Source organism: Mesoplodon densirostris, chromosome 7 (assembly GCF_025265405.1).
Source record: "Mesoplodon densirostris isolate mMesDen1 chromosome 7, mMesDen1 primary haplotype, whole genome shotgun sequence".
In the NCBI taxonomy this organism is placed as follows: Eukaryota; Metazoa; Chordata; class Mammalia; order Artiodactyla; family Ziphiidae; genus Mesoplodon; species Mesoplodon densirostris.
In genome coordinates this window covers 55,496,138-55,521,817 of record NC_082667.1, presented here as the reverse complement: position 1 = coordinate 55,521,817, position 25,680 = coordinate 55,496,138, and the positions used below count along the sequence as shown (strand labels likewise).

General features: G+C 37.1%; 1 protein-coding gene across 4 annotated transcripts in view; it reads right to left on the bottom strand.

The window, feature by feature from the left end:
* Positions 1–25,680, bottom strand: part of RSF1 (remodeling and spacing factor 1) — a 181,835-nt gene that overhangs the window by 127,092 nt on the left and 29,063 nt on the right. For all 4 annotated transcript variants that reach the window (XM_060102804.1, XM_060102803.1, XM_060102801.1 and 1 more), the window contains exon 2: positions 2,035–2,126. In XM_060102804.1, coding sequence (XP_059958787.1) covers positions 2,035–2,126 — 92 coding nt within the window. The remainder of the gene's footprint in view (positions 1–2,034; positions 2,127–25,680) is intronic.

Genomic DNA, 25,680 nt, shown 5'->3' with positions numbered 1-25,680 from the left:
TAATTGCTAATGGGTATGAGGTTTCTTCTGGGGGAGATGAAGATGTTCTGGTTTGGATACTGGTGATGGTTGCACAACCTTGTGAATATACTAAAAACACTGAATTGTACACTTTCAAAGGGCAAATTTTATGTTATGTGAATGTATCTCAATTCAAAAAAATTGAGCTAGAACCTGTAGTTATGACCATAAAACTAAAGGGGTTTATAAAATCATCTTGTCCCAATTCTCACATTTTATGAAGAAACTGAGATACAAGGGGGCAAAAGGAGATTATTCGTGGACCCAAATTCTGTTAACAGTAGAGTTGAGATTAGTATACAAGATATTTCTACCTCAGTTCTCAGAACATATACAAAACAAACAAACCCACTTTAATAAACAGATTTACAAACAACTACACAACTACACCCTTTAAAACGTTATGTTAAAAACTACTGTCCTAGGGCTTCCCTGGTGGCACAGTGGTTGAGAGTCCGCGTGCCGATGCAGGGGACACGGGTTCATGCCCCGGTCCGGGAAGACCCCACATGCCGCGGAGCGTCTGGGCCCGTGAGCTATGGCCGCTGAGCCTGCGCATCCGGAGCCTGTGCTCCGCAACGGGAGAGGCCACAATAGTGAGAGGCCCGCGTATCGCAAAAAAACAAACAAAAATAAATAAATAAAACAAAAAAAACCCTACTGTCCTGAAATTCCAGCACCTCTTTTTAAGGTCCAGACCTAGATTATTAATAAATATTTTGTTAAAGGCAAAGCAGCAACTTCACTGGTATCCACCCCCCGCCCCACTGGTATGTTTAAAAGGACTTTAAACAGTTAAAACTTTGTTCATTTATTATCCACAGTTTAATATAGTTCAGAGATTTAATTAAATATTAGTTAATCAAGGCTTTTAGAAAATCACACAGCATCAAATTTTTGAAATGCTGAGCCAACTTTCCAGGGCTTCAAACTTGTGCAAAAATATTGAAATATATCTCATCTCATATTGGGCTTTTCAAAAGTTAAGACACTCCTACCACTTGCTGAGCGTTCAGGTCTATGCCTCCTCTCCCTGAATCTGGGGAGAACTATGGTTGCTTCAACCAACAGAGTACAGTGAAAGTGACCTTTCCAAATTCCCAACCCAGAAAGTCACTGAGCTGATTAAAATGATTATTGTTTTATGTCACTTAATTTAGAGTGGTGTGTTATGCAGCAAAGATAACTGGAACAGCACATGTGATTTTTTATGATAATAACAAGCAACTCTTGTTCTCTGATGGTTCCTCTTTTCATAGCACTCTACAATCATATACACACCCCTGCAAAAGCAGATATGAAAATACATGTATACATAAACATACATTTTTAAAAAGACGACAAGAAAATTACACAGTTTTTCAATCGCCTAAAAATGTAACCTAATATTCTAGTATGTTAGAGTTCAAAATCTCACCCCCCCACCCCTCACAAAATTATGTGGATCTCAAAAGTTTGGATGCAATTCCATCCAGACAATTTTTCCTGAATGGTCGTGCCCTTAATAGGGTTTATCCTAAAGCAATCATTGTCTGATTACCCAGGTTGTTCTCATTAAGGATAGATTTGGCCTATTGTTAACTTAGAAGCCTTCCATACTGACCTAAAGGTCTTTGGACATTTTACTTTTTAAGTAAAAGACAAATTTTGGCTCTGTCTACACATACTACGTGATCTCAAAGAAAAACGACAACTTTGTTGGGTCTTATCTATATCTTAATTGAGTTGATCAGGACGATTTTAAGAAATCATGAAAGAAACTGAGAGAAAATATGAAAAGTCCTGAGCACAGTGTTTGACACAAAAGATAACACCTCTGAAATCTAACTTTGGAACTCTAGACTATTGCTTAGTAGCTGCAAAAAAGAATCACATACCAGTAGTAATCATATAGATTTCTGAGTCATATTTTGCAACTTTTAGGAGACCATTTTAAAAATCAGAGCATATTAAGAAACATAACATTGATTTATGCTAGATAGAATATAGAGAAGGTGATTTACAAATATTTACCTTGATCAAATATTTTTCCCATCTATCTGCTGTAACAGATTTGCCAATCTTCCTCATCAACTTCAAATGGAGCTCCACCAATTCTTTAGGTACTTAAAAGGAAGAAAAAATACTGTTAGCCAGCAAAATAAAACATTTGCAAACATTTAGGATCATAAAAAAAGAACTTTCTCCAGTGCTGAATACTTTTTCAAAATAGATGTTCATTTAGTTATCTTTTAGAACTCTGAATCAGAAAAGACTAAACTAGGGCAAGAAATAACTGAAAGCTACTTTTTTAAACATGAACAAGAATATTCATGTTTTCTTTCAAAACACCAACAATTAAGAGTGAACTCTAATGTAAACTGTAGACTTTTGGGTGATAATAATGTGTCAGTGTAGGTTCATCAATTTCAACAAATGTACCATAGTAGTGTGGGATGTGGACTGTGAGAGAGGTTGTACATGTGCGGAGGAAGAGGGTATATGTGAACTCTCTATACTTTGTGCTCATTTTTCTTTGTGAATCTAAAACTGCTCTAAAAAATAAAGTCTATAAAAAATACCATAAAGTAAAAGCACTTAACTATACAACTAAAATTTCTACTGTGTTTCTCATACCACAAATTTGGTTTCTTGACTGAGATTGCAGACCAAGACACAGATTCACAGAATCAGAAAGGAATCAACGAATATAAATTCCAAATTGACAGTTATCTCAGAAATAGAGTCTAATTGGTTTTCAAGCTATTGAAGAAAACTACTCTTCTGATCTATCCCTTATCTAATGTGCTAAACTCCTCTATAGCATCCCTATAAATCTCTGCTTGACAACCTACAGGGACAGAAAATTTACTTAACCTTCCAAAATTCTAATTATTAGAAAGTTACCCTTACACAAAGTAAAAAATCTGCCTCCCTACACCTTCCTCCAGTTTCTTGCTCTTATTCTCTAGTTTCAAAGAAAATACTTTCAATTCCTTTTTTATTGGAAACTTCAAATATTTGAAGACAGCTGTATCTTCCCTCAAGTTTTCTCTTCCAACTGTAGACAACCAGAGTTCCTCCAAATATCCCTGGGCATCATCTGATTATACGGTATAACTGTATTAATTAGACCTGAGGGAAATAAAGGACACACACATTTAGCATTTCCCAAATACCAAATACTGCTAGTAACCTAAGAGAAATTACATTTATACTATCTAAAAAGTTTCCCTAATCAAATACATTAGGAAAATATATATTTATTTTTACCACAGAACTTCCTGAAGCCTTAATTGATTAGTCTTATATAAATAGTCTTATATCCCTATCTTGGATATAATCTGCAGCATTCTCTAATATATCTGATCATGGAATCTTTTTCTGTGAAACACACAATACCTTGTAGTATACAAGTGCTCTGAAGTACAGGTTGGGAAGTGATGGACTAATTTTTTTCATTCATTCTTTCAGATTCTTTACTCTCCACTAAAGCCACTTCTAACTTGAAATGACCCTGAAGCATAAAAACATTTCACTATTCAACAAATTTCTGTGGGTCCACTATTAGTAAGCAAGAAATAGTCTCTACCTTTAATGAGCCTACTTAAGGGAGTCTTCTCTGGGGCAGGGGTGGGGGGGGGTGGGGGGTTTGTAAATGGTGGGTGAGTTGGAGGTAAAGGAAAGAAGCAGGGGAGGGATGATTACAGATGAGTAAACAGACAATTAAACTAAGCCAAGACCAGAATACACGGGATTGAGGGTGGAGTGGAGAAAAGGGGGAAAGGACACTGCTTATGAGAGTAACAGCAGATACAAAAGGCAGAAAAACAAAGTGAGCATGGAACTGGAAGCACTCAGAAAAGGGGTATGATCATGAAGAATCTTATAAGAACAGGATACAAAGTTTACATTTTATTAAAAAGTTTAAGCAAGAGAGTGCTCTATAAGTTAGAAAGATCTCAAAAACGGAACTGTAGGAAAACAGATAGTTTTTATTTGCTTATTTGTTTTAGGAGGTGGTGTGCAGGGTAGAGACGATATAAATTCAGAAAAATATCAATCCAGAAAGATGGGAGTAACCTGAAGGCAGAGGTGGTACCAAGAGAAGTGGGGAGATTTGAGATATGTTTAGGAAACAAATAATAAAACTTAGGGACTGACTGACTGAGCAAAGTGAAAGCACCAAGAAAAACTGAGGCACTGACTTAGGCAACTGAATAGATGCCAATGACAATACATCAGGAAGAAAAAGACCTGGGCTCAATTCTCAGCTCTACTACTTAAGACAAGGAGACCATGATTCTGGTCAAGTTCTTTAAACAATAACTCTCAAATTCCTTGTCTGTAATAAGGGTTGAACTGCCTATCTTACAGTTTTAAAAACAGGAAACATACAGGGCTTCCCTGGTGGTGCAGTGGTTAAGAATCCACCTGCCAATGCAGGGGACATGGGTTCGAGCCCTGGTCCGGGAAGATCCCACATGCCGCAGAGCAACTAAGCCCATGCGCCACAACTACTGAGCCTATGCTCTAGAGCCCACAAGCCACAACTACTGAGTCCGCATGCTACAACTACTGAAGCCCGCGTGCCTAGAGTCCCTGCTCCACAACAAGAAAAGCCACTGCAATGAGAACCCTGCACACCACAACCAAGAGTAGCCCCTACTCGCCACAACTAGAGAAAGCCCGCGTGCAGCAACAAAGACCCAATGCAGACAAAAATATATAAATTAATAATAATAAAAAAAGAAAACATTATACAAAGCTAAAATACCTTTATTTTCACTTCTGTCATGACATATGGGGAACCAAGGTCAGTTTCAATTTCTCCTTTTTCCTTTCCCCCAAACACAGTACTCTTAATGATTCTACCTTCCTCCATCTCAAACTTGCCCTATCTCCCCCAATTTCTCTATGATATCATTGCACCTTCTCACTTCAGAAAAACAGGTATGGATACTCTCCTGTAACCAACCAATCTTTAAAAAAAAAAAAAATACTGCTTTCATGTCACTTCCCAGTTCATAAGTATCTTTGATAGTTCCTAAATACTTATATAAACTCATCTAGATTTCTTACCCTAGCCAAATAGTCCCAATATTCAGTTTCAACCTAACTCTCCAATCCTTCCCTCTTACTTCTGCAATGAAATGCTTGATTCAAGTCATTCTGGCCTGTTCACTATCCACTAAGCATACCCAGTCTACAACCTATCTGGGCTTTTATTCAAGCGCTCCAGTTTACTGTTTTCTGCCACTTGAATCATATTCATCTTTTAATTTTGGGTCAATAAAGGCCCTAAAAGTCTCTGAGATACCTTTCCAATGATTCCAGCAATATCTTTTTCCTTGGAATGCCCACAGTATTCATATTATCTATATCACTCATTTATCAGTTAGGTAAAAGCTCTGCACCTGTGTTTTATGCATATCCTCCACATCACAGACAAATGAAATCACAAAAAGTTTTGATGCAATTGGTACTATTTTTAAAAATCCAAGAGGACAAAAGTAAATATATGCAATAAATATGTTTTTCATCCCACTTTGCAAATATAGTCATTCTTGATTTAGGCATGTAGAAGTAGATTTCCTTATTAGAGCATTGGCTCTTACACAGTACTATCCAATAAAAATATAAAATGAGCCACATAATTTCAAATTCTCTATTAGTACATTCATAAAAGTAAAAAGAAAAGGTCAAAATTAATTTTAACAATTTATGTTATGTAGCACTACATATCTCAATGTTATTTCAACATACTATCAGCATTTAAAATTTCAGACTTTTACTTTTTACTTGACATTTTACCTATTTTTTAAATTTATAACTCAATTAAAATTATACATAATTGACATACGACAGTATTACTTTCAGGTGTACAACATAATGATTTAATATTTGTATACACTGCAAATGATCACCACAATAAGTCTAGTTAACACCCACCACCATACATAGTTACAAATATTTTTTCTTATGAGAACTTTTAAGATCTCCTTGCTTAGCAACTTTCAAATATGCAGTACACTATTATTAACTGTAGTCACCATTCTGTATATTACCTCCCCATGACTTATTTATTTTATAACTGAAAATTTGTACCTTTTGACCATCTTCATCCATTGTACACTTTTTGGGTGATACCTAGTATTCAAAACATATCATTTTACCCTTACAGCATATCTCAATTCACCCTAGCCATATTTCAAGTGCTCAAGAGCCACATATGGCTACTGGCTACTGTACTGGATTACATAGAGCTAGAACATTTAAAACTAAAATTTAGAACCCACAATTTACTAACAATTTACTTAATTTTTTTTTTTTGGTGATACAACTGACATATAACACTATATTTAGTTTCAGGTGTACAACATAATGACTTGATATTTGTAAATACTGCAAAATGATCACCACAGTATGTCTAGTGAACATCCAATTTACTTGTATTTTTTTGTTACAAATAGAACTGACAGGCTAATAACCTTATGGATACTTGTAGCTCTTAATATTTTGCCAGTCAATAAGAAACAGACAAAAACTTCAATAGAAAAGTTAAATTGAAAATATTACAATTCCCATATTTTGCATTCTCTACAACAGTGCAGTCTATATCTGCACTTTTCAAAACAGCAGCCATTAGCTACATGTGACTATTTAGCACTTGATATGTGGCTAATAAAACTAAGGAACTAGACTTTTAATTTTACTAATTTTTAATTAACTTAAACTGCCACATGTGGCAAGTGGCTAGGGTTTGGGGCAGTGCAGCTATAAAATATAAATCATATTTTTTAAACACATGATCATTTTCTATGACACGCACTGATGATCTATAAATTCACTTATTTATCACCTGGAACATTTCCTAAATAATTTCATTTTGAGAACATTAGGTAATTATTAACTTCCTTCTAAGAATTATCTACTAACCAACTTCATGTCATTCTGAAAAGTACAGGTTTTGTTCCAATTGAACCAAGATCTCTACCTTTTCACATGACAGATTTGATATATAACCTTTAACAGACCCGTTTCTTTCACAAGAAGGTGAAAGATTCTGAAGCAGAAGAAAAGGTCAGGTGCTGTGTGAATTCATGAAAGGCCTGCCAAAATGATGCAGGTATGAAACAGCAGTAAGTGGTTAGGATCCCAGAACGTATTACTGATCCAATCACCCAAAGATGTCCTATAGTTTTACATTTTTCTAAGCATCTTTCCAGCACCAAGCCTTAAGAATGCTGCTGCTTGGGCCTCCCTGGTGGCGCAGGTGGTTGGGAGTCCGCCTGCCGATGCAGGGGATGCGGGTTCGTGCCCCGGTCTGGGAGGATCCCATGTGCCGCGGAGCGGCTGGGCCCGTGGGCCATGGCCGCTGAGCCTGCGCGTCCGGAGCCTGCGCGTCCGGAGCCTGTGCTCCGCGGCGGGGGAGGCCACAACAGTGAGAGGCCCGCATACCGCAAAAAAAAAAAAAAAAAAAGAATGCTGCTGCTTCTGAAATTCTAGTTTTATTACATACAATTCTGCTATTTTAATGGTAGAAATTTACAGCTGGTCATAATAACTAAATGACATAATTCCTCCCATTTCTCAATGAAGTCTTTTACTTAAACTTCCTCTACGGTTGTAAGCAGAGATACACTTAGAGTCATAAAACAGTTGATTTTATGTAGGCCATTGATAAAAGAACACTGATTTCAGATACAGGGATTTAAGTATAAGCTTACAAAAAGCTTTTACTTACTGCCAGTTTCTACAAACTCTGTTGGGGGAGCACAGTTTTAATCATAATGACACTGGTCCCACGGTCCACTTGATCCTTAAAATAACTATTATGTTTTTATATACCTTATCTGCAAAAAGTTCATTTTATCAATCATCTTAAAGTTTTCAGAAAAGCAAAAAAAAAAAAAAAAAAAAAAGCCTGAAGGCTATGAACTATAACTTAGGTCATTATCTGAAAAGCTACAGTTCATAGATGTGAGATGCCAGGTAAGTGTAATATAAATCACTAAGCTCAGCTTTCCATTATTACCATAATGGAAAAAAAAAATCCAAGAATAGTTGTTACGTAAGCAGGCAAACCAAGGGGTTTCTAATGCTCCATTTAGGTTTTGGGTTTCATTTAGAATCATACTGCTGTTCCCATATAGGTAAAGAAACACACCAAACATGGCTCAGATTATTTCAGAACTAAAGCCGTGAAAACATCTCTGCTACAAAGAAAGTAATCAGTGTACTACTATAAACATCAGTATGTCTGGAGGCATGAATAACCAGCATTCAGCACCTCTTCCTGAAGGAGAAGGTAGATGTTTATGGGGAGGAAAGACCTCTAGGCAAGACGATGTGAGCCACCTTCACATCAGTCAGTCTTTAAAGGGTTACTCTTTCCTTTTATGTACTTGACAAACAGCATCCTGGCAGAGGGAATCCGAGGTACTTGAGGCAATGGCTTCCAATAACATATGCCTCCAACTCTAATCAGATAATTCTATTTCCTTTCTCTCTTTTCTCTCTACTCAATTTAATAATCATGGGATGGGTGGGGGATGGGTAGCGAAGGAAGGAAAGAGAGACCCAAAACAAATTTTAAAAGAAAGAAATAATGATATCATAATATTTAAGGAAGAGGAGGGATTTTTTTCCTCAACATCTTTTCCTCCAATAATTTTAAATCTAGTGAAAGGTTGAAAGGCTAGTACACCCTTCACCTAAATGCACCAACTGCTAACATTTTAGGTAAACATTTTTACACAGGATAAAACCATCAGCGAAAGGCTCTCTAATAAAAAAAAGAATGAAAAGCAGCAGCCAACCAAGCCAAGGAAGGGAAGAACATGCCAGGCACAAGGAAATGCCTGTAGAGGAGACCTGAGGCAGATAAAAGCTTCCAGTGTGGCAGGAAAGAGAAAATGGTAAAAGGTGCCACTGAAGAAGTAAGCAAAGGTCGTATCTTATAAAGCCTCGAGGTCCGTGTAAAGAGTTTTGATTATATTTTGAGTGTAATGAGAAATCAAGGGAGGAATTTAGGAAAGTTTCCTGATCTAAGTTTTTAAAAGATCATTCTGTGTCTAGGATCTGCTTCATAATAACCTAAGCAGCAGAGGACAGATGGAGTTACAGATGAAACAAAATTACAAAATTTCACTGAATCTAGGTGATGAGCATGTGAAACTTCATTATACAACTTTCTAATTTTGTATAAGTGGGGAATACGACTAGACTAACTAGAAGGCTAGTGCCGTACTTCAGGCAAGAGATAATGATGGCTTGGACTAAGGTGGTAGCAGTGGAGATTTAGAGAAGTACCCTCAAGGAAAACTGCAAAATCTAGGAAATTTCAAAATTTCTAAAATATTTTCTAACAAGCACCTTCACCAATCTTAATCTGAGAAAGTAACTACTATATATCTGTCTTCTATGTGATTCCTATTGATTTGTTCATTTTTAAAAGCAGAAACCATGACTTTTCGTTTGATTAGTCATGATTTAGAAAGGCAACATATACACAGACATTTAATAATAAAGTTAAATAAATTTATGTGTACCATGTCTTATTTCTCATACTCTTCATCATTTCAGATGTTCATACTGCACTTGAAAGCCTGCACTTAATATTTCAACTAAGTATTCTTTTTTTTTTTTTTTTTTTTTTTTTGCGGTACGCGGGCCTCTCACTGTTGTGGCCTCCCCCGTTGCGGAGCACAGGCTCTGGACACGCAGGCCCAGCGGCCATGGCTCACGGGCCCAGCCACTTCGCGGCATGTGGGATCCTCCCGGACTGGGGCACAAACCCGTGTCCCCTGCATCGGCAGGCGGACTCTCAACCACTACGCCACCAGGGAAGCCCAACTAAGTATTCTTTAAAACTGCGTTACATGTATATTATGAAAAGCACTAGAAAGAGTCAAGAGAAAGAGGTGCAAACCTCAATTTTCTCATCCATAAATGGAGTTGTACCAGATGATCTAAAGTCTTCCAGCTTCAATATTCAATGTCCAAGTCTAAGTATTGAGGCAGGTATTTATTTGCCTTAGAATAACACAGCAGTCGTCATAGGATTTAGCATTTTTGAACTGAAAGCACACTCTGATAAACTAGAAAACTTAGCAACTAAGATGTGATGTCAATTGCTCAAGGTCGAAGAAGGCCCAAGCAAGATCCCAGACCTCTGGCCTTCCAATCCAAGGCTCTTTCTAATGTTTCTTAAAGTATCAAATGGATGGAGGAGTAGTTCAGAAGGCCTAACTTATGAATCAAGCCACCCTTTCGGCATAGCTCAGTATCTGGGTTTTTATCTTTTACCTTGGGTTGCTCCTGCCTATGCACTCTGAGGCATTAACCATTTCTAAAATGTAACCCAGCTTTCTGTAACAACAGAAAGCCTACTACTACTCCTCCCAATCCATTCTTTCTTTTTTCAACAGCTTTATTGAAAAGTAATTTACATACCATACACTTCATCCTTTTAAAGTACACAAATCAATGGGTTTTGGTATGTTATATGATTAATGTTTAAATTGTGGTAAAATACAAATAACATAAAATTTTTCATCTTAACCATTTTAAGTGTAAAATTCAGTGGCATTAATTACATTCACAAAGTTGTGCAACCATGACTGCTGTTGCTGTTTTCCTGTTTTTATCGTTAAAAGTTTTGAAACAGTCACTTCACTTCCAAATTTCTTTGTGTAAAATTTACAATTATAAAAGTAAAGTCCACTACAGTATATATCTCCATGGGAGCAATACTTCACCCAAGGGGGCAAAAACTGATCCTTGAGGAGGGCAAAAAATCTCAGATATGGGTTACAGTTCTCAGCAACTTAACCCTACCTGACAAAATCTTACTCCTTAGTATTTAAATTCTCTTGCTAGGGAGAAATTAATTTTAAATTAAAGTTTTCTCTTTAGGAGTGTAATCATGGGAAAAAGAAAAAAAAAAGGTTGAGAAACACTGTGCTTTAGAATTCAAAAGCAAGCGTTGTTACTCAAAATGTAAAGCACTATCTTTAGACAATGCTCAACCTGCAAAGAGGATGTGTCCACTGAAACCAAAGCCAAGCTGCAAACTGCCTTGCTACCCCACAAGAACTGATTTTATCCCTAATGTTAAACACAATAATGGGAAAAATTATGTTACAATTTTAATATTTAAATATAGCAGAAAATCAAGCATGCTAGCTAAAAAACTGTTTTAAATTTATCTCCGATACTGATAATTAAGAGAGAGTAAGAACTAAGTATAAAACAGGAAAAGAGAAAGAAAATAAAGGTAGGCTCTTTGACATCATATAGTCTTAACTACCTTTACAGTCTCACTTTGTAATTACCTATCATCTATCTCCTCTTCTTCCTCTCTGCCACCCTTAGATGTAAGCTCCAAGGTAAGGGTCAGATCTATCTGCCTTTTTCATTGTTGTATTCCCTCCACCAAGCACAGTTCCTGGTTCATTCAACTATTTGATGAACTAGAATAGGGACAAGAAAATAAAAGAGAAGGAAAGCAACAGGGAGAGATGGAGTAAGGAAATTTTAAAAGTTCTCAGACAACTAGAAAAAAAGAAAGTTCCTTTAATTGTGAAAGAAAAATTATCTGAATAGTATGTAGGAAAGTGATGAGGGAGGTGAGATGAAAAAGATTGCAAAAGTGGCTTTAGAATTTCAGTTCACTGTGTGATCAATCTGGTGACAGCACTAACCCAAGACAACTTATTGGCAAGGTTTTGTTTCCCCTTTTCTCTCCCTTTTGAGGGAAGGGATGGAAGATGTGAATGCTCCCATGGACATTTGTATACAGGAGTCAATAATAAAGACCACAAGTTTAATTAAATAAATACCTATATAGTGATTTCCTAACACCAGATCTCTATAAAGTGCTAGATTTCTATCCATATCATGTATGTTCCATAGTATTTAAAAACTTAAAAGCGCACTAAAAGATGCCTTTATGATTCAATACCATGATTTTAGGTGTTAGGAAATCAGTTTGATGTTGCTTTTAAAGACCATTCTGCAGATCTATGAACTTAAATTAAAAGAACTATATTTCTTGGGACTTCCCTGGTGGCGTAGTGGTGGCGTAGTGGTTAAGAATCCGCCTGCCAATGCAGGGGACACAGGTTCAAGCCCTGGTCCGGGAAGATCCCACATACCGCGGAGCAACTAGGCACATGTGCCACAACTACTGAGCCCACGAGCCACAACTACTGAGCCTGCATGCCCTAGAGCCCGTGCTCCACAACAAGAGAAGCCACCACAATGAGAAGCCCACACACCACAACGAAGAGTAGCCCCTGCTCACTGCAACTAGAGAAGGCCCATGTGCAGCAAGGAAGACCCAATGCAGCCAAAAATAAAATAAGATAAATAAATTGAAAAAAAATAACTATTTCTTTATGAAATTTATGTCATCTTTATTCCTTGCTAACAAGTGATCATACTTTTCTTTCAATCAACATTCATTTGACAAGCGGAGATAACTATATAAGTAACATACTATGTCATCTTACAGTTTCCTAAAACCTTGGCAGAAAGCATAACAAATGAATTCACTGTAACTTCTACAGTTATTTCAATAAATGAGAAAATGTACATGAAAACACTTTATAAACCATAAAGCAATAAACAAGCCAAAGTTACTGTTATTCACCACCAGATGGTGATCACGTCTTATTTAAAGCAAATGCTGACACCTTATTCAGGAGCCAGCCAACTGACTATTAAAAATTATTAATAAGCAAACCAAGTTGTCTGAATAAAATACTGGTGATTTAAGTATGTTCAATTGAAACATCAGCAAAACAATCAAAAACAGGTTCTGCCTGAAGATTTCTAAAGAAGCTGATCTGTTCTTATTAACATTTGATACAATTTAAAGAAAAAGACAACAGGGCATGTTTTCTGGCAGTCTTATATGGGTTGTTTAACCATTCATACCACCTTGATCCATCCTAACGTGTTATTTTAAAGCAAATTCCATATATCATGATTTCATCCACAAATATTTCACTGTGTATCTCTAAGGGATAAGGACTCTTTAAAAATAAGCATAATAGTATTATTACCACCTAAAAACTAATAATTCTTTAATGTCACAGAATTTCCAGTCAATTAAACAATTTTAAAACATTTTCAATTAACCAAGAAATAAAATTGTATTTTTTTGTTACCTCTGTAGCAGATGCTGGCAGCACCTCACCGTTATCCCCTCAGCACTTATGATTCCAGTACAGGCCAACCTGCAAGCATGTGCAAGTCTTCACATGAGGGTTTTTTCTGACTACAGGGCAGGGGAGTTAAGCATTCCTGAGGGCATCCCTAAACCAGTAACTGAAAGGGCTCCTTAACCCCTTTGCTGGGATCAATCTGAGATATAATCTACACTGTGTTTCAGCTCAACAAGAGGATTTAGTCCTAGTAGCCTATAAAGTAACATACTTGAAAACACATCCCATATTGGCTTTTTTTCCCCTTCCAGTATCACTTCCCCTGCCCTTGTCAGTGATTCCTGGCATCAGTTTCCAAATAAACTACTTGCACTCACATTTCAGTCTCAGGGTCTCCTGCCTGGGGAATCCAACATAAGACAACCTCTTAATTTTGAATGAAAGCTATGGACAACCTAAGAAAATGTAAACATAAAAATTTCTGTAAATATGTTCAAAGAGTTGAGACAACCCAAAAGACATACAAATATCCCAGTTTAAAGAACCCTTTCTCCTACAGGTTCAGGAGAGTCAAGATCTTAATGTGTTCCACTGAGATTGTTCAGTTATGTTGAAAAACTAACATCCCCACCGCTTACTCTTCATTGTTGGCAAAGAAGCATCATTATCTCAATCCTCAGTTCTTATGTGCGTAAGAATCTAACTGAAAGTACACCAACTGTAGGCTTAAGCTCTACACTTTAAAGAAAAAAAAATATTCCTAGAAGGAATGGTTTACTAAGACTGGGTCCCTTGAAAAGCCACAAAATGTGATATTTATGAGTATTTTCATTTATATATGACTTTCAATGGATTTTTTTTTAAAACTGCTGCTGGCCTCAAACAACAATTCAAGTAAGAGTAAAGGACTTGCTAAGATTTCTTTTGAAAAATCAACTTGGGGGTGGGGGGTACTTCCCTGGTGGTCCAGTGGGTAAGAATCGGCGCTCCCAATGTAGGGGGCCCAGGTTCGATCCCTGGTCAGGGAACTAGATCCCACATGTATGTCGCAACTAAGAGTCTGCATGCTGCAGCTAAGAAGTCCACAGGCTGCAACTAAGCCTGCATACTACAACTAAGGGCCCACATGCTGCAACTAAACATGCCGCAAGGAAGATCCCATGTGCCACAACTAAGACCTGGTACAGCCTAAATAAATAAATAAACATTAAAAAAAAGAGAAAGAAATCAAAAAGAAAAATCAACTTGGGGTGGTCATACTAATAGTATGATAAAGTCCCCTCTAGCTAACACACACTCCTCCTCTACCCTTATGAAAAAAGTTCTATGCACTCAGTTTCCATTTTCTCACCTGTCCCATTTGCTCCAAACCCACCACAATCTGACTTCCATTAGTTAAATTAAATGGATGCTTTAGTCTTTGCCTTAATTTGGCAGCATATGACAGCAGTGACCACAACTTCATTTTTGAAACCTGGCCACCCTGTGACACCACTTTTCTGATTTCTCCTCTTATTTCTTTGCCCTGTTTTGGATTCATCTGCAGGCCCACTTCTGCCCTTTCCTTGAAAGCTGGTTCTATTTTAGGACTTCATTTCTTTTGTTCCAAAGATATCTCATCCATCCCTTCATTTCAACTTAAATATGTTGTCTCACTCTACTGGTTATGGATATGTTCAAGTAATAGAAAACCTTACCAGAGTGGCTTCACAAATATAATGGGTTACTTTTTCTCATATAGACTTCTCTAGAAGTCCAGACTAATGAGTTGCTAGTTTTGGTTTAATGGCTCAACAAATCCACCATATTCAACTTCATGGTATACCCAAACATTCCATGCTGTTTCTAGCCTTTGTACCTTAGCATGTGCAGTTCCCTCTATCATCAACCCACCTCTATTCATCCTCAGAGTTGTTTGGTTGTCACTCCTTAGGAAATCATTCTTTTATCCATTCTTTGATTATTCTTTTATCTTATCAGGATTAAGTGCCCCTGCTGGATATTCCAAAATGATTCTGCTTATACATCTCACTGTATCATAAATGCCTGTCTGATCACCTCTATCCCACATTAAATAGGCCTTTATCTTCAGCACCTAGGACAGTGCCTAGCGCATACCATACATTCAATAAGCACTTATGGAATGAATAGATGATGTGGCCTTTAAAAAAATCTATTTTATTAGAGAAATGCTGATCAAAAACTACAATGAGGTATCACCTCACACCAGTCAGAATGGTCATCATGAAAAAGTTTACAAATAATAAATGCTGGAGAGGGTGTGGGGAAAAGGGAACCCTCCTACACTGTTGGTGGGAATGTTAATTGGTACAGCCACTGTGGAAAACAGTACGGAGGTTCTTCAAAAAACTAAAAATAGAGTTAGTGTATGATCCAGCAATCCCACTCCTGGGCATATACCCAGGCAAAACTATAATTCAAAAAGGTATATGCACCCCAATGTTCACAGTAGCACTATTTATTGATACAATAACCAAGATGTAAAAACAGCCTAAATGTCCATTGACAGATGAATAAAGAAGATGTACTACATATATACAATGGAATACTACTCAGCCACAAAAAAGAATGAAATAATGCCATTTGCAGCAACATGACTAGACCTAGAGATTATCATACTAAGTGAAGTAAGTCAGAAAGAAAAAAACAAATACCATATTATAACACTTATATGTGGAATCTAAAATGACACAAATGAACTTACCTACGAAAGAGAAACAGACTTACTGACATAGAAAACAGACTTGTGGTTGCCAAGCAGAGGGTGGGGGAGGGATGGATTGGGAGTTTGGGATTAGCAGATGCAAACTATTATATATAGAATGGATAAACAACAAGGTCCTACTGAACAGCACAGGGAACTACATTCAATATCCTCTGATAAACCATAAAGGAAAATAACATGGAAAAGAATATACATATATATATGTATAACTGAATTACTGCTGTACAACAGAAATTAACAAAACACTAAGTCAACTATAGTTCAATAAAATAAAATTTTAAAGTAATTTATTCATAAACATGAACTCATAACCCAAGCAATTGATTGATTAGCAAATGAATAAACAATAATATACATTTCTTGCTCATACTTAAAGAAGCAGACAGAAAAACAGATAAATTTCTAAAACATTTAAAGGAAACATGTAAAATAGACTATCCATTTTGGCAATGTGCATTTATACCAAGCAATCAACTATACCTACGCTTATCAATTTACAAGTTGCCAACCATAAACTTGCCTTTATGAATGATTGTTTCCTAATGTGACAAGAGAAGAAATAAGACAAGCAAAAAACAAATAAACAAACAAAACAAGGAAGAAACCAGAAGAGACTATGACTAAACAAATGGTTGCCTTGTGACCCTCTTCCTAGACAGTGACCCCACTTTTAACCTGAGGCAACCACTGACCTGCTTTCTGTCACTAAGATCTGTCTTTTCTAGCGTTTCACATAAATGGAATCATATAGTATGTACTCATTTTGTCTGGCTTTTTTAGCTCAGCATAATGTTTTTGACATTCACTCACGTTCTGCATATATTAGCAGTCCACTCCTTTTTTACTATAAGTAGTATCCTATTATATGAATATATTTGTTCATCCAATCATCTGATGAACATTCAGGTTATTTCCAGTTTGGGGCTATTACAAGTAAAGTTGCTATGAACATTTGTGTACAAGTCTCTGTGTGGACATACATTTTTATTTCTCTTGGGTAAATAGTAGTGGAAACCGATAGGCTGTATAGTATATGTAGGTTTAACTTAATAAGAAACTCCCAAACATTTTGCCAAAGTGGTTGCACTATTTAATCTTCCCACCATTATTGTATAAGAATTCCAGTTGATACACATCATCACTAACATCTGAGGTGTAGTGGGTCATTTCAAAAGAATGTATCTTCTGCCATGTTGGGTAGTGTTCTAGAAATGTCAGTAACATCCAGTTTGTTGATAACATTGTTCATGTCCTATATTCTGACTGATTTTCTATCTAGTTGCACTATCAATTACTAGGGGGAGTGCTGAAATTTCCAATGATAACTTTAGATTGTGTGTGTATCTTTCACTTCTGTCAATTTTTGCTTCACATATTTTAAAGCTGTTACTGGGGGGAAAGACACTGTCAGAATCATCACATCTCCCTGATAAATTAACTCCTGTAGCATTAAGTTCCTTGCTCTGAAGTTTCCATTTTCTGATATTAGTATAGCTATTCCAGCTTTCTTATGATTAGTTTTACACAGTAGAGCATTTTCTATCCTTTTATTTTTCACCTATAACTTTCTAATTAAAGTGGATTTTTGTAGCATATAGTTGGGTCTTGCTTTTTTTTTTTTTTTTTTTTTTTTCTTCTTTTTGCGGTATGCGGGCCTCTCACTGTTGTGGCCTCTCCCGTTGCGGAGCACAGGCTCCGGATGCGCAGGCCCAGCGGCCATGGCTCACGGGCCCAGCCGCTCCGCGGCATATGGGATCCTCCCAGACCGGGGCACGAACCCGTATCCCCTGCATCGGCAGGCGGACTCTTAACCACTGCGCCACCAGGGAGGCCTGGTCTTGCTTTTTTTATCCAGTCTGACAATCTCTTTTATTTAACTTTAACTAAAATACCACAGGTGGCTAGTGTACAGCCCGTGAACTAAGAATGGTTTTACATTTTCTAAGGGTTGGGGGTTAAAAAAATAAATAAATAAATAAAAGGAAAAACAGAATTTTGCAACACATGACAATTACATGAAATTCAAATTTTAGTGTCTATATAAAAAAAGTTTTAGTGGAGCACAGCCATATTTATAAATTTATGTAATATCTATGGTTACTTTCATTCATGCTACACTGGCAGAACTGAACAGTTTCAAGAGACACTGTACTGATCACAAAGCCTAAAATATTCTTAATATCTGGCTTTTTAAAGAAACTTGCCAAACCCTGATTAAAACCATTTATATTTAATGCAATTATTGATATAATTGGATTTAAATCTACAATCTTACCATTTATATTCTGTATATTCCACCATTTCTTTAATCCTTTCTTCCATCTTTTCCTGTGTTCTTTTGGATTAACTGGGCACACTCTAGGATCTCATTTTATATCTACTATTGGCTAACTAGGCATACTTCTTTATTTTACTATTCAGTGGTTGCTCTAGGTTTTACAATACACATCTTTAACTCTATACAGTGTACCATCAATGATATTCTCTCACTTCACAAAAATGTGAACACTTGTTACCCTTACAACACCGTAGTACTTCTATTTCCCTGCTCTCATCCTTAATACTACGGATGTGATACATTTTACTTCTAAATATGTTGTAAAACTTACCATAAATTATGATTTTTGCTTTAAACAGCCAATTATCTTTTAAGATGTTTAAAATTAGGGAAAATGTATTTTATATTCAAACATATTTATCATTTCTTGCAATCATCATCTCTTTGTCTAGATCCAAGCTTTCATCTGATCCATTTTCCTTCCATCTTAAGATGTTTCTTATTGTATATTTCAACTAGCTAGTAATAAATTCTCTGGTATTATTTCTCTGAAACGGTTTCTATTTCACCCTTGTTTTCAAAGGATATTTTCCTGAATATATAACTATACATTGACTTTTTTTTTTATTCAGTACTTTAAACATGTTCCATCATCTCTGAGTTTGCAAACTTTCTGACAAGAAATCCTCATTGTTTCTCTGTGCATAATGTCTTTTTCCTTGGCTGCCTTCAAAATACTCTTTTTTATCACTGTTTTTTAGGAACTGGTTATATCATGGTATTTTTGTGTGGGTCTGCCTGCTTTGGGTTTGTTGAGATTACTGGACCTTGTGAGTTCAGAATTTTTATCAAATTTGGAAAATTTTGACCCATTACTTCTTACAATATTTTCGGTTCCATCCTTCTTCTAGGATGTCAAATACACTTTGTTGAGCCAACTTGAGCCACAGACCAATGAGCCATTGACTAGTTTCAGTTCTATTTCTCAGCTTCATTTTAAGTTTAAATCTACTGCTGTTTCTTCAAGTTTACTGGTCTGCTCTTCTGCACTGTCCAATCTGCTGTTAAATCTGTTCAGTTAACTTTTTATTTCAGATACCCCTTTTGTTCAGCCCTAGAAGTTCCATTTGGTTCTTGTTTATATCTTCCATTTCTCTAGCCATTACGTTCATATTTTTCTTTAAATACACTTATTAATTATAATAGCTATTTTTAAAATAAATTTATTTTATTTATTTTTGGCTGTGTTGGGTCTTTGTTGCTGCGCGCGGGCCTCTCACTGCAGTGGCTTCTCTTGTTGCAGAGCATGGGCTCTAGGCACGTGGGCTTCAGTAGTTGTGGCTCATGGGCTCAACAGTCATGGCTTGTGAGCTCTAGAGTACAGGTTCAGTAGTTGTGGCGCATGGGCTTACCTGCTCTATGGCTTGTGGGATCTTCCCAGACCAGGGCTCGAGCCTGTGTCCCCTGCATTGGCAGGCAGATTCTTAACCACTGTGCCACCAGGGAAGTCCCTATAATAGCTATTTTTAACATCCCTGTCTGCTAGCTCCATCACCTCTGTCATTTCTCAATTTTATTTATTTTTTTTATTTCTTTTTGTTTATCACTCTTTTATTCTCCCAATTTTATTATTTTTTATTTTTATTTTTTTATATTTTTTTTGCTTTATAACAAATTTAATCAGTTATACATATACATATGTTCCCATATCCCCTCCCTTTTGCGTCTCCCTCCCTCCCACCCTCCCTATCCCACCCCTCCAGGCGGTCACAAAGCACCGAGCTGATCTCCCTGTGCTATGCGGCTGCTTCCTGCTAGCTATCTACCTTACGTTTGGTAGTGTATATATGTCCATGCCGCTCTTTCACTTTGTCACAGCTTACCCTTCCCCCTCCCCATATCCTCAAGTCCATTCTCTAGTAGGTCTGTGTCTTTATTCCTGTCTTACCCCTATGTTCTTCATGACATTTTTTTTTCTTAAATTCCATATATATGTGTCAGCATACACTATTTGTCTTTCTCTTTCTTACTTACTTCACTCTGTAAGTGAAGACTTACTTCACTCTGTATGACAGGCTCTAGGTCCATCCACCTCATTACAAATAGCTCAATTTCATTTCTTTTTATGGCTGAGTAATATTCCATTGTATATATGTGCCACATCTTCTTTACCCATTCATCCGATGATGGACACTTAGGTTGTTTCCATCTCCAGGCTATTGTAAATAGGGCTGCTATGAACATTTTGGTACATGTCTCTTTTTGAATTATGGTTTTCTCAGGGTATATGCCCAGTAGTGGGATTGCTGGGTCATATGGTAGCTCTATTTGTAGTTTTTTAAGGAACCTCCATACTGTTCTCCATAGTAGCTGTACCAATTCACATTCCCACTAGCAGTGCAAGAGTGCTCCCTTTTTTCCACACCCTCTCCAGCATTTATTGTTTCTAGATTTTTTGATAATGGCCAATCTGACTGGTGTGAGATGATATCTCATTGTAGTTTTGATTTGCATTTCTCTAATGAGTAAAGATGTTGAGCATTCTTTCATATGTTTGTTGGCAGTCTGTATATCTTCTGTGGAGAAATGTCTATTTAGTTCTTCTGCCCATTTTTGGATTGGGTTGTTTGTTTCTTTGTTATTGAGCTGCATGAGCTGCTTATAAATTTTGGAGATTAATCCTTTGTCAGTTGCTTCATTTGCAAATATTTTCTCCCATTCTGAGGGTTGTCTTTTGGTCTTGTTTATGGATTCCTTTGCTGTGCAAAAGCTTTTAAGTTTCATTAGGTCCCATGTGTTTATTTTTGTCTTTATTTCCATTTCTCTAGGAGGTGGGTCAAAAAGGATCTTGCTGTGATTTATGTCATAGAGTGTTCTGCCTATGTTTTCCTCTAAGAGTTTGATAGTGTCTGGCCTTACATTTAGGTCTTTAATCCATTTTGAGCTTATTTTTGTGTATGGCGTTAGGGAGTGATCTAATCTCATACTTCTACATGTCCCTATCCAGTTTTCCCAGCACCACTTACTGAAGAGGCTGTCCTTTCTCCACTGTACATTCCTGCCTCCTTTATCAAAGATAAGGTGACCATATGTCCGTGGGTTTATCTCTGGGCTTTCTATCCTGTTCCATTGATCTATCTTTCTGTTTTTGTGCCAGTACCATACTGTCTTGATTACTGTAGCTTTGTAGTATAGTCTGAAGTCAGGGAGCCTGATTCCTCCAGCTCCATTTTTCGTTCTCAAGACTGCTCTGGCTATTCGGGGTCTTTTGTGTTTCCATACAAATTGTGAAATTTTTTGTTCTAGTTCTGTGAAAAATGCCAGTGGTTGTTTGATAGGGATTGCATTGAATCTGTAGATTGCTTTGGGTAGTAGACTCATTTTCACAATGTTGATTCTTCCAATCCAAGACCATGGTACATCTCTCCATCTATTTATATCATCTTTAATTTCTTTCATCAGTGTCTTATAATTTTCTGCATACAGGTCTTTTGTCTCCTTAGGTAGGTTTTAGATATTTTATTCTTTTTGTTGCAATGGTAAATGGGAGTGTTTCCTTGATTTCACTTTCAGATTTTCCATCATTAGTATATAGGAATGCCAGAGATTTCTGTGCATTAATTTTGTATCCTACAACTTTACCAAATTCATTGATTAGCTCCAGTAGTTTTCTGGTAGCATCTTTAGGATTCTCTATATATAGTATCATGCCATCTGCAAACAGTGACAGCTTTACTTCTTCTTTTCCAATTTGGATTCCTTTTATTTCCTTTTCTTCTCTGATTGCTGTGGCTAAAACTTCCAAAACTAGGTTGAATAAGAGTGGTGAGAGTGGGCAACCTTGTCTTGTTCCTGATCTTAGTGGAAATGGTTTCAGTTTTTCACCATTGAGGACGATGCTGGCTGTGGGTTTGTCATATATGGCCTTTATTATGTTGAGGAAAGTTCCCTCTATGCCTACTTTCTGCAGGGTTTTTATCATAAATGGGTGTTGAATTTTGTCAAAAGCTTTCTCTGCATCTATTGAGATGATCATGTGGTTTTTCTCCTTCAATTTGTTAATATGGTGTATCACGTTGATTGATTTGCGTATATTGAAAAATCCTTGCATTCCTGGAATAAACCCCACTTGATCATGGTGTATGATCCTTTTAATGTGCTGTTGGATTCTGTTTGCTAGTATTTTGTTGAGGATTTTTGCATCTATGTTCATCAGTGATATTGGCCTGTAGTTTTCTTTCTTTGTGACATCCTTGTCTGGTTTTGGTATCAAGGTGATGGTGGCCTCGTAGAATGAGTTTGGGAGTGTTCCTCCCTCTGCTATATTTTGGAAGAGTTTGAGAAGGATAGGTGTTAGCTCTTCTCTAAATGCTTGATAGAAGTTGCCTGTGAAGCCATCTGGTCCTGGGCTTTTGTTTGTTGGAAGAATTTTTATCACAGTTTCAATTTCAGTGCTTGTGATTGGTCTGTTCATATTTTCTATTTCTTCCTGATTCAGTCTTGGCAGGTTGTGCATTTCTAAGAATTTGTCCATTTCTTCCAGGTTGTCCATTTTATTGGCATAGAGTTGCTTGTAGTAATCTCTCATGATCTTTTGTATTTCTGCAGTGTCAGTTGTTACTTCTCCTTTTTCATCTCTAATTCTATTGATTTGAGTCTTCTCCCTTTTTTTTCTTGATGAGTCTGGCTAATGGTTTATCAATTTTGTTTATCTTCTCAAAGAACCAGCTTTTAGTTTTATTGATCTTTGCGATCGTTTCCTTCATTTATTTCTGATCTGATTTTTATGATTTCTTTCCTTCTGCTAACTTTGGGATGTTTTTGTTCTTCTTTCTCTAATTGCTTTAGGTGCAAGGTTAGGTTGTTTATTTGAGATGTTTCCTGTTTCTTAACGTGGGATTGTATTGCTATAAACTTCCCTCTTAGAACTGCTTTTGCTGCATCCCATAGGTTTTGGGTCGTCGTGTCTCCATTGTCATTTGTTTCTAGGTACTTTTTAATTTCCTCTTTGATTTCTTCAGTGATCACTTCGTTATTAAGTAGTGTATTGTTTAACCTCCATGTGTTTGTATTTTTTACAGCTCTTTTCCTGTAATTGATATCTAGTCTCATAGCATTGTGGTTGGAAAAGATACTTGATACAATTTCAATTTTCTTAAATTTACCACGGCTTGATTTGTGACCCAAGAGATGATCTATCCTGGAGAATGTTCCATGAGCACTTGAGAAAAATGTGTATTCTGTTGTTTTTGGATGGAATGTCCTATAAATATCAATTAAGTCCATCTTGTTTAATGTATCATTTAAAGCTTGTGTTTCCTTATTTATGTTCATTTTGGATGATCTGTCCATTGGTGAAAGTGGGGTGTTAAAGTCCCCTACTATGATTGTGTTACTGTCGATTTCTCCTTTTATGGCTGTTAGTACTTGCCTTATGTATTGAGGTGCTCCTATGTTGGGTGCATAAATATTTTCAATTGTTATATCTTCTTCTTGGATCGATCCCTTGATCATTATGGAGTGTCCTTCTTTGTCTCTTCTAGTAGTCTTTATTTTAAAGTCTATTTTGTCTGATATGAGAATTGCTACTCCAGCTTTCTTTTGGTTTCCATTTGCATGGAATATCTTTTTCCATCCCCTTACTTTCAGTCTGTATGTGTCTCTAGGTCTGAAGTGGGTCTCTTGTAGACAGCATATATATGGGTCTTGTTTTTGTATCCATTCAGCCAATCTGTGTCTTTTGGTGGGAGCATTTAGTCCATTTACATTTAAGGTAATTATCGATATGTATGTTCCTATTCCCATTTTCTTAATTGTTTTGGGTTCGTTATTGTAGGTCTTTTCCTTCTGTTGTGTTTCTTGCCTAGAGAAGTTCCTTTAGCATTTGTTTTAAAGCTGGTTTGGTGCTGCTGAACTCTCTCAGCTTTTGCTTGTCTGTAAAGGTTTTAATTTCTCCATCAAATCTGAATGAGATCCTTGCTGGGTAGAGTAATCTTGGTTGCAGGTTTTTCTCCTTCATCACTTTAATTATGTCCTGCCACTTCCTTCTGGCTTGTAGAGTTTCTGCTGAGAGATCAGTTGTTATCCTGATGGGGATTCCCTTGTGTGTTATTTGCTGTTTTTGCCTTGCTGCTTTTAATATGATTTCTTTGTGTTTAATTTTTGACAGTTTGGCGTATTTCTCCTTGGATTTATTCTGTATGGGACTCTCTGTGCCTCCTGGACTTGATTAACTATTTCCTTTCCCATATTAGGGAAGTTTTCAACTATAATCTCTTCAAATATTTTCTCAGTCCCTTTCTTTTTCTGTTCTTCTTCTGGAACCCCTATAATTCTAATGTTGGTGCGTTTAATGTTGTCCCAGAGGTCTCTGAGACTGTCCTCTGTTCTTTTCATTCTTTTTTCTTTATTTTGCTCTGCAGCAGTTATTTCCACTATTTTATCTTCCACCTCACTTATCCGTTCTTCTGCCTCAGTTATTCTGCTATTGATCCCATCTAGAGTATTTTTTATTTCATTTATTGTGTCTTTAATCGATGCTTGATTCATCTTTAGTTCTTCTAGGTCCTTGTTAACTGTTTCTTGCATTTTGTCTATTCTATTTCCAAGATTTTGGATCTTGGAAATAGAATCTTGGATCATCTTTACCATCATTATTCTGAATTCTATTTCAGGTAGACTGCCTATTACCTCTTCATTTGTTAGGTCTGGTGGGTTTTTATCTTGCTCCTTCTCCTGCTGTGTGTTTTTCTGTCTTCTCATTTTGCTTATGTTACTGTGTTTGGGGTCTCCTTTTTGCAGGCTGCAGGTTCGTAGTTCCCGTTGTTTTTGGTGTCTGTCCCCAGTGGCTAAGGTTGGTTCAGTGGGTTGTGTAGGCTTCCTGGTGGAGGGGACTAGTGCCTGTGTTCTGGTGGATGAGGCTGGATCTTGTCTTTCTGGTGGGCAGGTCCACGTCTGGTGGTGTGTTTTGGGGTGTCTGCAGACTTTTTATGATTTTAGGCCACCTCTCTGCTAATGGGTGGCGTTGTGTTCCTGTCTTGCTAGTTGTTTGGCATAGGGTGTCCAGCACTATAGCTTGCTGGTCATTGAGTGAAGCTGGGTGCTGGTGTTGAGATGGAGATCTCTGGAAGATTTTCGCCGTTTGATATTATGTGGAGCTGGGAGGTCTCTTGTGGACCAGTGTCCTGAAGTTGGCTCTCCCACCTCAGAGGCACAGCACTGACTCCTGGCTCCTCAATTTGGGTTGATTTGTTGTCTATTCATGTATTCCACAGATGCAGGGTACATCAAGTTGATTGTGGAGCTTTAATCTGCTGCTTCTGAGGCTGCTGGGAGAGGTTTCCCTTTCTCTTCTTTGTTCTCACAGCTCCTGGGTCTCAGCTTTGGATTTGGCCCCGCCTCTGCGTGTAGGTCGCCAGAGGGCGTCTGTTCTTCACTCAGACAGGACAGGGTTAAAGGAGCAGCCTCTTCGGGGACTCTGG